The sequence below is a fragment of the Sorex araneus genome, chromosome X (assembly GCF_027595985.1).
Source record: "Sorex araneus isolate mSorAra2 chromosome X, mSorAra2.pri, whole genome shotgun sequence".
Classification (NCBI taxonomy): Eukaryota; Metazoa; Chordata; class Mammalia; order Eulipotyphla; family Soricidae; genus Sorex; species Sorex araneus.
The window spans coordinates 128654418-128667202 of NC_073313.1; the positions used below are offsets into that span (position 1 = coordinate 128654418).

General features: G+C 32.0%; 1 protein-coding gene across 1 annotated transcript in view; it reads right to left on the reverse strand.

Annotated features, from left to right (window-relative positions):
- Positions 1-12785, reverse strand: part of DIAPH2 (diaphanous related formin 2) — a 724307-nt gene that overhangs the window by 465373 nt on the left and 246149 nt on the right. The window contains exons 11-14 of the mRNA XM_055121637.1: positions 9240-9350; positions 6149-6267; positions 4344-4460; positions 1734-1852 (exon numbers count right to left, since the gene is read on the reverse strand). Of these exons, the coding sequence (XP_054977612.1) occupies positions 1734-1852; positions 4344-4460; positions 6149-6267; positions 9240-9350 (466 nt within the window). The remainder of the gene's footprint in view (positions 1-1733; positions 1853-4343; positions 4461-6148; positions 6268-9239; positions 9351-12785) is intronic.

Here is a 12785-nt window from a genome sequence, read left to right on the forward strand (position 1 = left end):
CCTCAACAAAGTAGAGAATAATGTACATTTGCATTTAATAGTTGTTTTCCTTAAAGACAGAGCAACCGAGTTCATCTTACCAAGGGTGATCTTCTTTAGATACAAACAAAAATGCCTAACTATAACTTTAAATAATATTGTATAATTCAAAGAGAAGTTTTACATCATTTTGGAGAAATTGTCTCAGAAAAAATAGAGCAATTGGTCCAGGATGATATGATACAAGATAATGTCCTTAGTAAAATAATATAGGAATAGGATTATCTCGAATTCTTTCTGAGCTCCACATCTATGAAAATATAAATTGCTCTATTTTGCTAGAATTAAAATATCTTATGATTTACTGAAATGAGGATCAAAGAGATAATACTGCATGTAAGGCAACTGCCATTCATGTGGCACCCGATATGGTCCTGTCAGCACCACTGGGCATAAACTGTAAGCACAGAGCCAGTAGGAAGCCCTGAGCAACACCATGTGCAATCCAAAAACCAGAAACAAAATTTACTGAAGTAAGCCATTTCTCTAAGACTCGCCTAATGTAGGTTCTTGGAAATTTTGACTACCTAAGAATTATCCAAATACAAATTCAATTTTCAAATTTTCAAATTCAATTCAAGTTAATCGATAAAAACAAAATATTTCTCTTGAAAAAAATCACCAAAATGGATATGATCCATTTCTTAATTGCGTAGATCAAGTTAGGATTACAAGTTACCTAAGCCTACCCCGAAACTGAGGGTGAAAGCTGTGAGACAATCCTGGGGAAGACTCCTTTTTCAAACAGGGTATACTCAAACACACACAATCACACTGAGAAAACACAGACATGCCAATGAGTTTTACATGGGCCATTTCAGGATGACAGGAAAAATTAATCAGAGAAAACCCATGTACTGGGGCTGGAGTGATAGCACAGCGGGTAGGGCATTTGCCTTGCACGCGGCCGACCCGGGTTCGATTCCCAGCATCCCATATGGTCCCCTGAGCACCACCAGGAGTAATTCCTGAGTGCAGAGCCAGGAGTAACCCCTGTGCATCGCCAGGTGTGACCCAAAAAGCAAAAAACAAAAAGAAAACCCATTTACAAAGTGTTCATGAGTGGAAATTATTTTTGTCTTTCATTAAGACAATAAAGAAAAAAATATTACCTGAGGACATTCTATGCTTCATTTATGAACTAAATGCTAAAAACATAGCGATGATCTGATAGTGCAGTGGTTAGGATGCTTGCCTTGCACATGGCTAAAATGGGTTCAAACCCTGGCACAACATATGGTGCCCTAAGGAGTGGTCCAGTAGCAGAAAGACAAAAGAGGCAGAAGAAATTCCTGAGCATCAAGTGTGTGTGGGGAAAAAAAAGACCAAGAACAAAAAAAACCTATAGCTACAATTTATTATTTAGAGCCTATATTACATGCATTACAAGACTTCTAAGATGCGAGTATAAACTGAATCAAAGAATTTGTCCCAGGTTTTGTAGTATAAATACAGAATACCATATGTTTTAATGGTGGCATTGATTCTAATCTGAAATCAGAATGTTGAAATTTGTCAAATAGGATAAAATTTCCAATCATACAGACAGGGTGCTCCTGATAAAATTAATGATGATAGTGATCAAGCATTCACAAATAACATCAAGTGTGTTGAAAATAGTATGACGTAAAAGTGCCTCATTTATAAAATAGAGTGAAGTACAATAAAACGGGAGAGGATTTCATATCACATACCTATTAGATGAGTAAAATCTATGTCGAGTCTTTGACGATACTTGAAATCTGGGTCCATACCACTGCAGTGCAGCACTATCTGGGAAACACATTCTTCAATGACTTTATAATACTGCGGCCTAAAATGAGAAGTCATCCATTAATACCTTTTGTACTTATAGAATTTTTTAAAAAATATTGATCATGATAAAATAATTATGTATTTTCCCAAAACTAGAAAACAATTATTTTAAACACTAGACTCCCTTCTGAGAAATGTCTAAATTTAGAGATGATCTTGACATTATAAAATAAAATCCACTGTGATAGTCAATGGCAAATTTTAGTAACTTGACACTCTACCTTTCAGGGATAGAGTTTGTGTTCAAAAGATACTTATCAAACTTATCTACCTACTGAAGTTATTGTATCTACAGTAAATACAAAATAATGGCCAGTTATTTCTATATACAGGGTACAGATATAGAAAGCTAAAGGCATCCACAAATAATCCATTTCAATAAAGAAGGTGGCAAGCAACATCTCCGAGTATACTAAGCTTTCATCAAGATATACAACATCTTATAAAACAATACTAAGCTCTTTATTTACAGATTATTTTAAATATCCATTTATAATATATACTTAATGTATTTAAAATAATGCAATTAATAAGCATGGCAATAGTCCTAGTATAAAATTAACATGCCTAATGAATATGCACTGCCATGGCCTCAATATGTTAAAAGCATCAAAGGTTTTTGAACATACCCTAATTCTGTAATCTAACAATGTAATTAGGTCTTTAAAAGTACCAAACGAAAATTTAAAACATTTTAAAAACACTTTTGTATTAAATATATAACTACTAAAGTCAAAGAGTACAAAACAGAAAAAATACAACAGCAAATTATAATATCAATATCCCTAAAATTAGTAACTTTCCAAATTTCTAAAAATCAAAAATGAAGGCAAATGACCTAATATCTCTTTTTTCTCTTTATCATGAAAGCAATCTCAAAAAATATATTACCATTACGTATCAGAAGCTTTCTCAAGCTATGAACAAATTTAAATTAGGTAAGATTGAATTATACTTACTAGCCAATTATTCTTTAGCTAAGAAAAGAAGATATCGTCATTCACATTTAAGGCAAAGATATCGGTAAACTGAAAATGTCTGCTATATGTCAACATTATGTTGATATATTCAGAATAAAATATGATGTCATTTAAAGGAACTTGCAGTTTACTCAAAAGCAGATAATTTTACATAAATGATTTTCCCAAGTAAATAACCGATGATAGCCAATGTACCCTTTACTTAGCAGACCTTATATTTTAAAAGAGTGAACATACTAAAAGCATTTCAGTTTTTAAATTATTTGTCATTTATTTATTTATTTATTTATTTATTTATTTATTTATTTATTTATTTATTTATTTATTGTATTTGTTTGTAGGGCTGGAGTGATAGCACAGCGGTCAGGCATTCGCCTTTCAAGTGGCCGACCCATATTCGATTCCTCCGCCCCTCTCGGAGAGCCCAGCAAGCTACCGAGAGTAACGAGCCCATGGGGCAGAGCCTGGAAGCTACCCGTGCATATTGGATATGCCTAAAACAGTAACAATAAGTCTCTCAATAAGAGACGTTACTGATGTCCGCTCGAACAAATCAATGAGCAATGGGATGACAATGACAGTGACATTTGTTTGTAGGTGATACCAGGCTATGTCAGTGCTTACTCCTGGCTCTGGGCTCCAGGATCACTGTTGGTCGGCTGGGGGTACTCTATGAGGTGCTGGGGATCAAATACAACATTTATAAGGTCAGTGATTTACTAACTGTACAATCTCTTTGGCCCCAGCATTCAGGTTTTATTTTATTAAACAAAAACATATGTTTTAATGTTTTTAAAAGTTTTCTATACTTCTGTAATATCATGATAGTCTTAAGTTATTTTACTAGTTCAAAACAGAACAGTTTTCTATATGGTTTAATCATTGGCATGTTTGTATTTGACACTACAGGAGCTTTCAATTTCATTGAAAGTATTCAGAAACCGTAAGACATAGGTTGTCAGAATTTTATGAAAGTAGAATATGAAGAAGAGCTAAGAGTCTCTAAATCAGTTTAATCAGGATCTGTAATGGATAATTTCAGTCACTCAGAAACCTTTCTCAGTATTACTCTTTTTCAAATTAGTAATTCTTTGTAGTAATAATACATAGGCTTAATAGTAGAAGTAGTATTAGTAATACATAGGTTTAATCACTAAAACTTATAACAGTAAATCTTATTAAAGTCTGTGAGCACTTAAAAGTTCTACCATAGACTTTAGAGTGCCTAGTCTGTGCTTTCAAGGCATAGCAAAAAAGTTCACAGGGTCTGTAAAATTTGGTGTTTTCTTTGCCACTAAAGGTACTATTGCTGAAGTGTACCATGTTTTTATATTCTTTTAAACTACTTAAAATTAAATTAATACATTTTAAAAAGCTATCTATTTTGTCAAACTACTCTATATCTCTGACTCTGTTTCTATGTGTACTCTCTAAGCCACAATTAACTATCAATTTTCACATAACATACAAATAAAATACTTAAGTATCACTCTCAGAACTTTTGCTTACCTTATGTAATAATCATTCCTGATGAGCAGAAAATGTTGTAGAATAGATAATAGGTAATTTTCAGCAGCAGTGTCCTTCAACATATTATACAGAAGGTGGTACACTTCATTAATATCAGTGGAAAGTAAGTCAAGGAAAACATTAAAGACTACAGATGGAAGTTGCATACATAACAGGAGTAGGTTTATTTCTAAAAATACTGAAGTCATCATTTTTATTGTTCATGACTTTTTAAGCCATCAACTTCATATACAAGTAGTTTTACCTTTACATACAGAAATTTAATCTAGGGAAGCACATTAGTCTTAAAAGGAAAAAAAATGAACATAGATACTATTGGTAAAACCATCAAAACCTTAAACGGTTATGTATAATATTTTAAATTCTAGGGTTACAGGTGATACCACTGGAACAACAATGTCATCAATGAAAAAGATTTCTCTTCATCTTGTTATAATTGCAATGAAAGAGTTATATTAAATCATAAAATCTAACACTATACTATTTTCACTGCCACATAGACGCATGGAAATTATAAACTTTGTAAATTGATGGGCTAGAGCCATAGCACAGCAGTTAGGGTGTTTGCCTTGCACGCAGTGGACCTGGGTTCGATTCCATGGCCCCTCTCGAAGAGCCTAGTAAGCTACTCGTTGTATATTCCAGGTGCCAAAAAACAGTAACACCAAGTCTCACAATAGAGATGTTACTGGTGCCTGCTCGAGCAAAACAATGAGCAACGGCATGACAGTGACAGTGAATTGATGAAAATGAAAATCCATTATATGAATAAGACAATTATGAAATCTGAAATTATTTTACATTATCTTGTATTCACGTATATTTTATAAAATAAATAAAACAACATAGAAATTAAAGTTTCATAAGTATGAATAGAGAGGTAAAAACAAATTCTTTCGGTAAAATACTGAATAAATTTCAAAGACTGGATTCACTTTTATACTAAAAATTGAGGACTTAGAAAAATCAATGTAAAAGAATGAAAACAGAACGACACAATCCAAGATTCTAAAAATAACATAAAATGTCAACACTGTCTCAGAAGTACACTTATGCATATGATGGATTACTTGTTAGACTCCATATAAAACTGCTGCGTTAGTATCTCATAAGTTCCCTTAAATGGTTACAGAACAGATCTAAAAATAACTTTCAATCCATGTTTGGTTAAAGAAAAATCTATACAAAGCAAGGAATCAAGATATTAATTCATATAAAAATCAATTTTAGATATAATAGATTAGTATAAGTAACAATATATATATTATAAAATGTCTGATAATAAAAACTTATCAGATGCATATGTGTTCCTTAAAAATTATAACAGTGTGATGAAGTTGTTGAAAGGAAAGATGAAAAATTATATTCTGCTTACAATCTCACAGGGGTATAGATATTTAAATAAATAAGACAGATACAATGAAAGTACCTCAAGAGATTTAAAAAATAGATCACCTACTTAGAAATTCATTAACTTTTTCGAACAAAAAACTTATATGGGAGGAAGATTGCCTTCATCCTTTGTCTATTCAGACAATTGAGCACAGTGTACCTATACACAGCAAGGTATTATGCTGATTTCAGCATAGTCTGTGTAAATCATCACTGCATTCTGACTATTTTTCAAAATGAATCTCAAGGGACAGAATCATAGTGAGTTTTTACTATATGGATAAAAGTATGTGGATATAAACAGGTCTTGCAGAAAAGAATACTAATAATGTTCCCCCCAATCATCCACATATTCATGAAAAAATGATTTCTGTGTTTCAACAAAAGGATATTCCATTTCTGCTCGAATGTCATTGAGACGGTGGGATAATTCATTTAGGTCATCCTCTTTGTCCTCATCAAATACTTTCAACTGAATATCAAGTTCATCATTTTCTTTGTCTTTTAGATCCTATTGTACATAGAAATAGAGTTTTACACAAAAGAAACAGTTTGACAACATAATACTTAATAAAAGCTAGAACCCTATTATTCATTAACAACATACACAGAAACAATTTCAAATACTAACCCATGCACTTAGTTTCCTAAAGGAAAATAAATGCAATATAATTTCCCATTTCACAAAAAGAACCTAATAGCACTCATCACATTTTTTCTCTAAATCCCAGATTTTGATTATTCACATTAAGAAAAATAATGATCACTGGGCCAGAGCGATAATACAGTGAGTAGCACATTTACATTACACACAGTTGTCTTTTGGATTAAACTGAATGATCCAAGAATGCAAAAAAATCATGCAATTATAATATTATGATAAGTGTGCAATAAATAAAACAGTAAAAACAAAAATACAGATCAATAGCATTATGAAGAACATATTCAAGAACATATCCAAACACAACCTCCCCAATTATGGCATGAAGAGTTACATAAAAAAAGACTTTCAGTTAAATTTAATGATTTTAATCCTAGAATACTTCAAGAATTTTTTTTTTTTTTTTTGCTTTTTTGGGTCACACCTGGCGATGCACAGGGGTTACTCCTGGCTCTGCACTCAGGAATTACCCTTGGCCGAGCTCAGGAGACCATATGGGATGCTGGGATTTGAACCCGGGTCGGCCGTGTGCAAGGCAAACGCCCTACCCGCTGTGCTATCTCTCCAGACCCTACTTCAAGAATTTTTACCAAGCTCAACTTCTAGTCTCCTCTTTACCTTTCATTTTTGCTTAATCACAAAATTCCTACTTCAGTATCAAATATTTATTTTTGTAATATAAACACATACATTAAAAAGTACTGATGAATTTCAAACTTATGGAATAAACAAAATTATTGCAAGCAAGCCCAACTAGAGACTATTGTAATATCTTTTAAAATTTGTCCATTAAAGGTATGGCTTAAAAACCCAAAAAAATAATCAGAACTGCAGATGCCTAAGGATAATGAAAGGAATTAGGATATTCAGAGCTAAGCTTGAATTTTTAACGAAATGCAAGCATGACATACTTTAAATTATGAAGATAAAACAAAATTGGATGCAGGTCTTCTTTATTTTTTTGACATAACATAATTAAAATTTAAGCATAAGGTCTGTTCTGAGACACACAAATTGATGAAATTTATAGATGCTAGTTGTAAAACATTCACATACATAATACTTAACGTATTGTTTCCTAAGAGCATACTGTTTCCTAAGAGCATATGAAACTACTTAAGAATTTCTAAATAACTTTATATAGACATATATATAACCAATCAGTGCATTACCATTTAATTTTCTCTTTCTAATGACGTGCCTTAGAACTACTTTTTCCAAGAAATGTATTGGAATATAAATTACCCAAAATTTGTATTTGATAATAACAAATTGATTTATCAATACAACTATAAAGATAGTTATATATATATATTTATATATAAATATATAAAGATCTTTAAACTGATAATTTTGAAGAACATTTTTATATATTTTCTAATATGGACTTTTCCTTATTCCCATATCACAATTTATTTTTTCTTATAGGTGCTCACTTTTTAACTTGAACAAAATATGCTTGAAAAACTAAAAAAAAAAAAAAAGATAAGTCCTAACATTTAATTAGAATTAGGACTTTATTAACCATAGAATCTAACTGTAAGAGTAAAATATTTCCAAAGAAAATAAGTCATTACAGGTTCAGTTTAACTTTTAGTTACAAGATAATATTATCATATTATATATAAATGTATGTAGTACTTTAGGAAAAATGGTACAGGGAAAGTGCCACTGTTAAGTATTATATATTAATGATGCTTCAGGCCTACAAAACAAATATGCCTGCAATTATTATATTCATGGGAAACTTCAAAATACCAAGTTTGAAGAATATATTAACACATAATAGAAATAAAATTATAAAATAAAATAAACATAAATGTAGAATACTTACAATCAGAAAATATTTAACAAATAATTTATAATGTAGAATATACATATTAAAGTCTACTACTACTAAGTAGTTATCAAAAAAATTCAATATTCAGAAGAAAAATGTTTACTTGCCTTTAGACTTTTTATAACTAATTGCTTCTTTATATAAGATCACGAATTAAAGAATCATTCAAAGTGAAAATTACGTAGATATTTCTAATTGAATCACACAGCTTTAAAAATAAATCTCAATAGCCCTAATTATATTTTATTTAAATAATATTCAACTACTTTTGGTTAAAGCACATTCTCACTGATAATGTGTTTTCTTTTGTCTTTTGCTTTCTATTCTAACATTTACTTTTGAGTATCTCAAGAAAGAATGGCAATCTTAAGTAATAGAACTGGAATATATTTATATGAGACTACATGAATATTTATGCTGAATACAAATTAAATCTTATTTATGTAAAAATAATGAAAAGTTAAAACTAAAAAATGTAGTGACATGTTGGCTATTAATATTTAAAATTAAGATAAAAGTTTCAAAATAAGGAAGATTACAAAATCATTTAGGAATATACCATTAACTGCATCTGCAATGTCACTTGTGTGATATCAATGCAACTAAAAATGGTTACAAATGTTTGATGATTTAAAAAACAAAAGAGCAAACTACTTTTATTCTCCCTGCTGCAAGGTTTCCAACGACAGAAAAATGTTGGCAAAGTCTCTCACGTGGGGGTTAACTAGATCTCAACCAGAGATACACAATTTCATTATGAGCATTCTCAATCTTAGACATCTGAAGCTTAGAAGTGATATCTTAGCATATTATGCTTGATAAACTCATTGTCTACTCTCAGACATTTTGAATATGCCTGTCTGTTTCTTCTACGTTCCCCAGTACATTTCTCTAAATATAACTATTTTACTAGCAAAAACAAAGAGAGAGTGAGAGAAAAGTGAAAGCCTGACAGGACAACAAATATATACCCTCAACTTACGGGTAACATCACTTTTAATCCTGAACGGAGGAATTCATTCCTTAAATGGATTCGAAAATCAAGCTCATAAGGAGATGTAACAAGGGCATTTATAAACTGCATGCAAGCCACCTGCAATTAGAAAGAAAAATGTGTGGAAGAGACACATTTATAAAATCAACAAATATTTACTTAATGAATTCATAAAATCATGAAAAATATCTAAACATAGAAAAGTGGAAAATTCATATAACATAATGATTATCAAACTATAGTGTAGATGAAATTAACAAACATTTATGGTATAAAATTATCTAAATTTGAAATTATAAATTTCAATTATATCAAGCTAAATAATGCAATGAACTATTAAAGGCTAAGTAAATCAAAATTATAAATATATAGACCTTCCTTAAAAATTCCAAACTATGTATTTCACACCCACTATTCTGAAATTACAGTAGACCTCACGTTTATATTATTACACCTTCATAAAATAAAACAAATATACTTAAATAAGTCATGGCATTAAACAATGTCAATATTAATTTTGGGAGGTCATTAAAATGGTTAACAAACTACATAGAATGTACTTTGACAAAACTTATGAGGATGAGTATATTCCATTTTTGGAAAGTTCATATAATTTAAAGAAATTAAATTGGATTTAAAGAAATACCTACAATTAGTGCTTGTTTCATCTAATCAAAGTAAAGCCCAAAAGAAAGTACTGTGATGAAGGAAAGGCAAAAACCTACAAAGAATTCAGCATTTGTTACGAAGGGAATTCTTAAAGAGGCAGTGCATTACTAAAGGACTGAAAAGGAAGTATCCGTGGCAGGCATCCAGGAAATACTTTATACAGGAGATACATTTATCATATCCATTCTTGCTTTTACTAAATTTTACCTATTAGGAACAATTTTGTATAATGCAGACATATAGACTAGGCAGCCTTTTCACATTTAAATGACTTGCATTTCCATGTTCATAGACACCAACTGGCATACAACAGATTTCATAAGAATGGATTTCATACTTTTCATAGCATAAAACAGATTTCATAGTTTTTCTTAGCAGGGAAAACCAATGTTGAGATATATAAGATTACTTAACTTACTATTGGTATGATAAGTTCAAAGACATCAATTTGTGTAGATTAAGACCAATTAAATACACTGGCACAAACCTAATAGGACCTGCATGATAAATTTCATATTACTTGTTTTCACGTAACAGAGGTTATTAATAATACTGAAATTGGAAAATGGACTTTGAGTTTCATATTTTCTGATACTGAGCCATCAAAATACAAGAAGCCTATTTTTCTGATAACTATCATCCTGATAAGAATCAACATATTTCCAGGGCTGGAGTGATATCACAGCGGGTAGGGCGTTTGCCTTGCACATGGCCAACCCGGGTTCAATTTCCAGCATCCCGTATGGTTCCCTGCGCACCGCCAGGGGGAATTCCTGAGTGCAGAACCAAGAGTGACACCTGTGTATCGCCGATTGTGATCCAAAAATCAAAAAAAAAAAAAAAATGAAAAATAAAATTAAAAAATCAACGAATTTCTGATTTCCAAATTGCATATATACAATCCTCAAAGAGCATTTTCAAAAAACATTGCTCAATTCTTAAGCAATAGACTTAAGTGAAAAGCTGCATTGTAACATTAATCTTAATATATGCAAGGAGTAGTAGGCAAAGAGCTGACTGAAAAGGGACTTCTACAGAATTCTGGAATAAAAAAAGTGCTATATGTATACAGTAGTGCATACATATTTATAAATATGCATGGAGAAAACACACACACAAATACATTAAGCAAAGTTAAACTTGCTGTATTTGGAAAGAAAAAGGTAGGCAACTTAATTTTTAGATCTGCATATTATTAATTTAACTTCTTTGGGGGTTTTCAAAATTCAAATCCGTTACATGCTGTAACGGATATAACTGAGGTTGTCGCTAACAAGTCGAGGTTTCTAATTATAATTCAACAATATAATCCAATTAAGTCCTAAAAATGCTCAAATGTCAAAATGAAACATAAGAAAACTGATCCAACACTTGCTTTAATTTTTACATTACGAGTGATTTGAAAGATGGTATGGGGTTAAGGTGTTCACTGTACAAGTAACTGCCCCTGTCTGATCACAGTTCACCAAAGCATTGTCAGGAGTGATGCCTGAGAACAGAGCAAGAATCAAGTCCAAGGTACAGCCTGGTGAGGCCCCAGGACAAACAAAATAAAACCATTTAAGTTAGTGTTAATGGTTTTGATGAACAGTGTTAATACACCTTACTCAACAAAGTTCCTAAGATCCTATCCCAATATTCTATTTTTCCTTTCCTTTCTTTGATGTTTTGGCACTCATATGGCAGTGCTCATAGTTTACTCATGGCTCTATGCTCAGGGATCACTGGCGGGACTGGGGGAATGTGGCATGGCACAGAGACTAGTTTGGCCACGAGCAAGGCAAATGCCTTACATGCTGTACAGTACTGCTCTGACTCCACATCCACAATATTTTGTTTTATCTCCAATCTACCAGGCTGGAGCGATAGCACAGTGGGTAGGGTTTTGCCTTTCACGCGGCCAACCCGGGTTCAATTCTTCCATCCCTCTCGGAGGGCCCAGCAAGCTCCTGAGAGCATCCTGCCCACACAGCAGAGCCAGACAAGCTCCCTCTGGCGTATTCAATATGCCAAACACAGTAACAACAAGTCTCACAATGGAGATGTTACTGGTACCCGCTCGATCAGATCAATGTTCACGGGATTACAGTGCGATAGTGCTCCAACCTACCATAAATTTCCCTCCTCTTCATTGTTTTGTATACAGAAGCTCAAGAGATCCATGTGTTCATTATTATTCAATAATGTCAATTCTATTCTTTTATATCTGGGTATAATGGATAGGATTATCTCTTATTTGCCCTTCATTTGGCTTATTTTGCTTGATATAATATCGTCGTGCTGCATACATGTTGCATCTCAGTGCATGATATCATCTTTTCTCATGGCTAGAGTATTCCATTATGTGCATGTACTATACTTCTAAGTTCCCTTAACTGTGAGAAAAAAGATCAATTTCAAAATTTTATTAACACTATCACACACTTGACCATGTTAAGTACTTTGCTCACAATAACAGCAACTTTGCCCTTTCCCCATAGGAGGCTGAGAGCAAAAACAGTTTGGGTAAAAATCAGTATCAACAAAGAAATATACAAATGTGCAAAGCAAGTAAATTATTTCAATAAATGAAAACACTAAAGACATGACAAATCATATCCAGTGGTATGAATATAGCTGGATGAAAAATGGCAGAATCAAAGACCAGAAAGAAAGAATATAAGGTATTTCAAGTGGATTTAGACACTTACATATTCAAAAATATTATACCAAGTTTTTGTGGGACTTTAAGCAATACTATAAAAATAACTGAATTTTAGAAGTATAATTTTGTGAGAAATGACTTAAAAGGATTTAAAGGTACTTTATAAAACAATGAAATACAGCAAAGCCCAGCAACAACAACAAAAATAGGGATGGATGGGG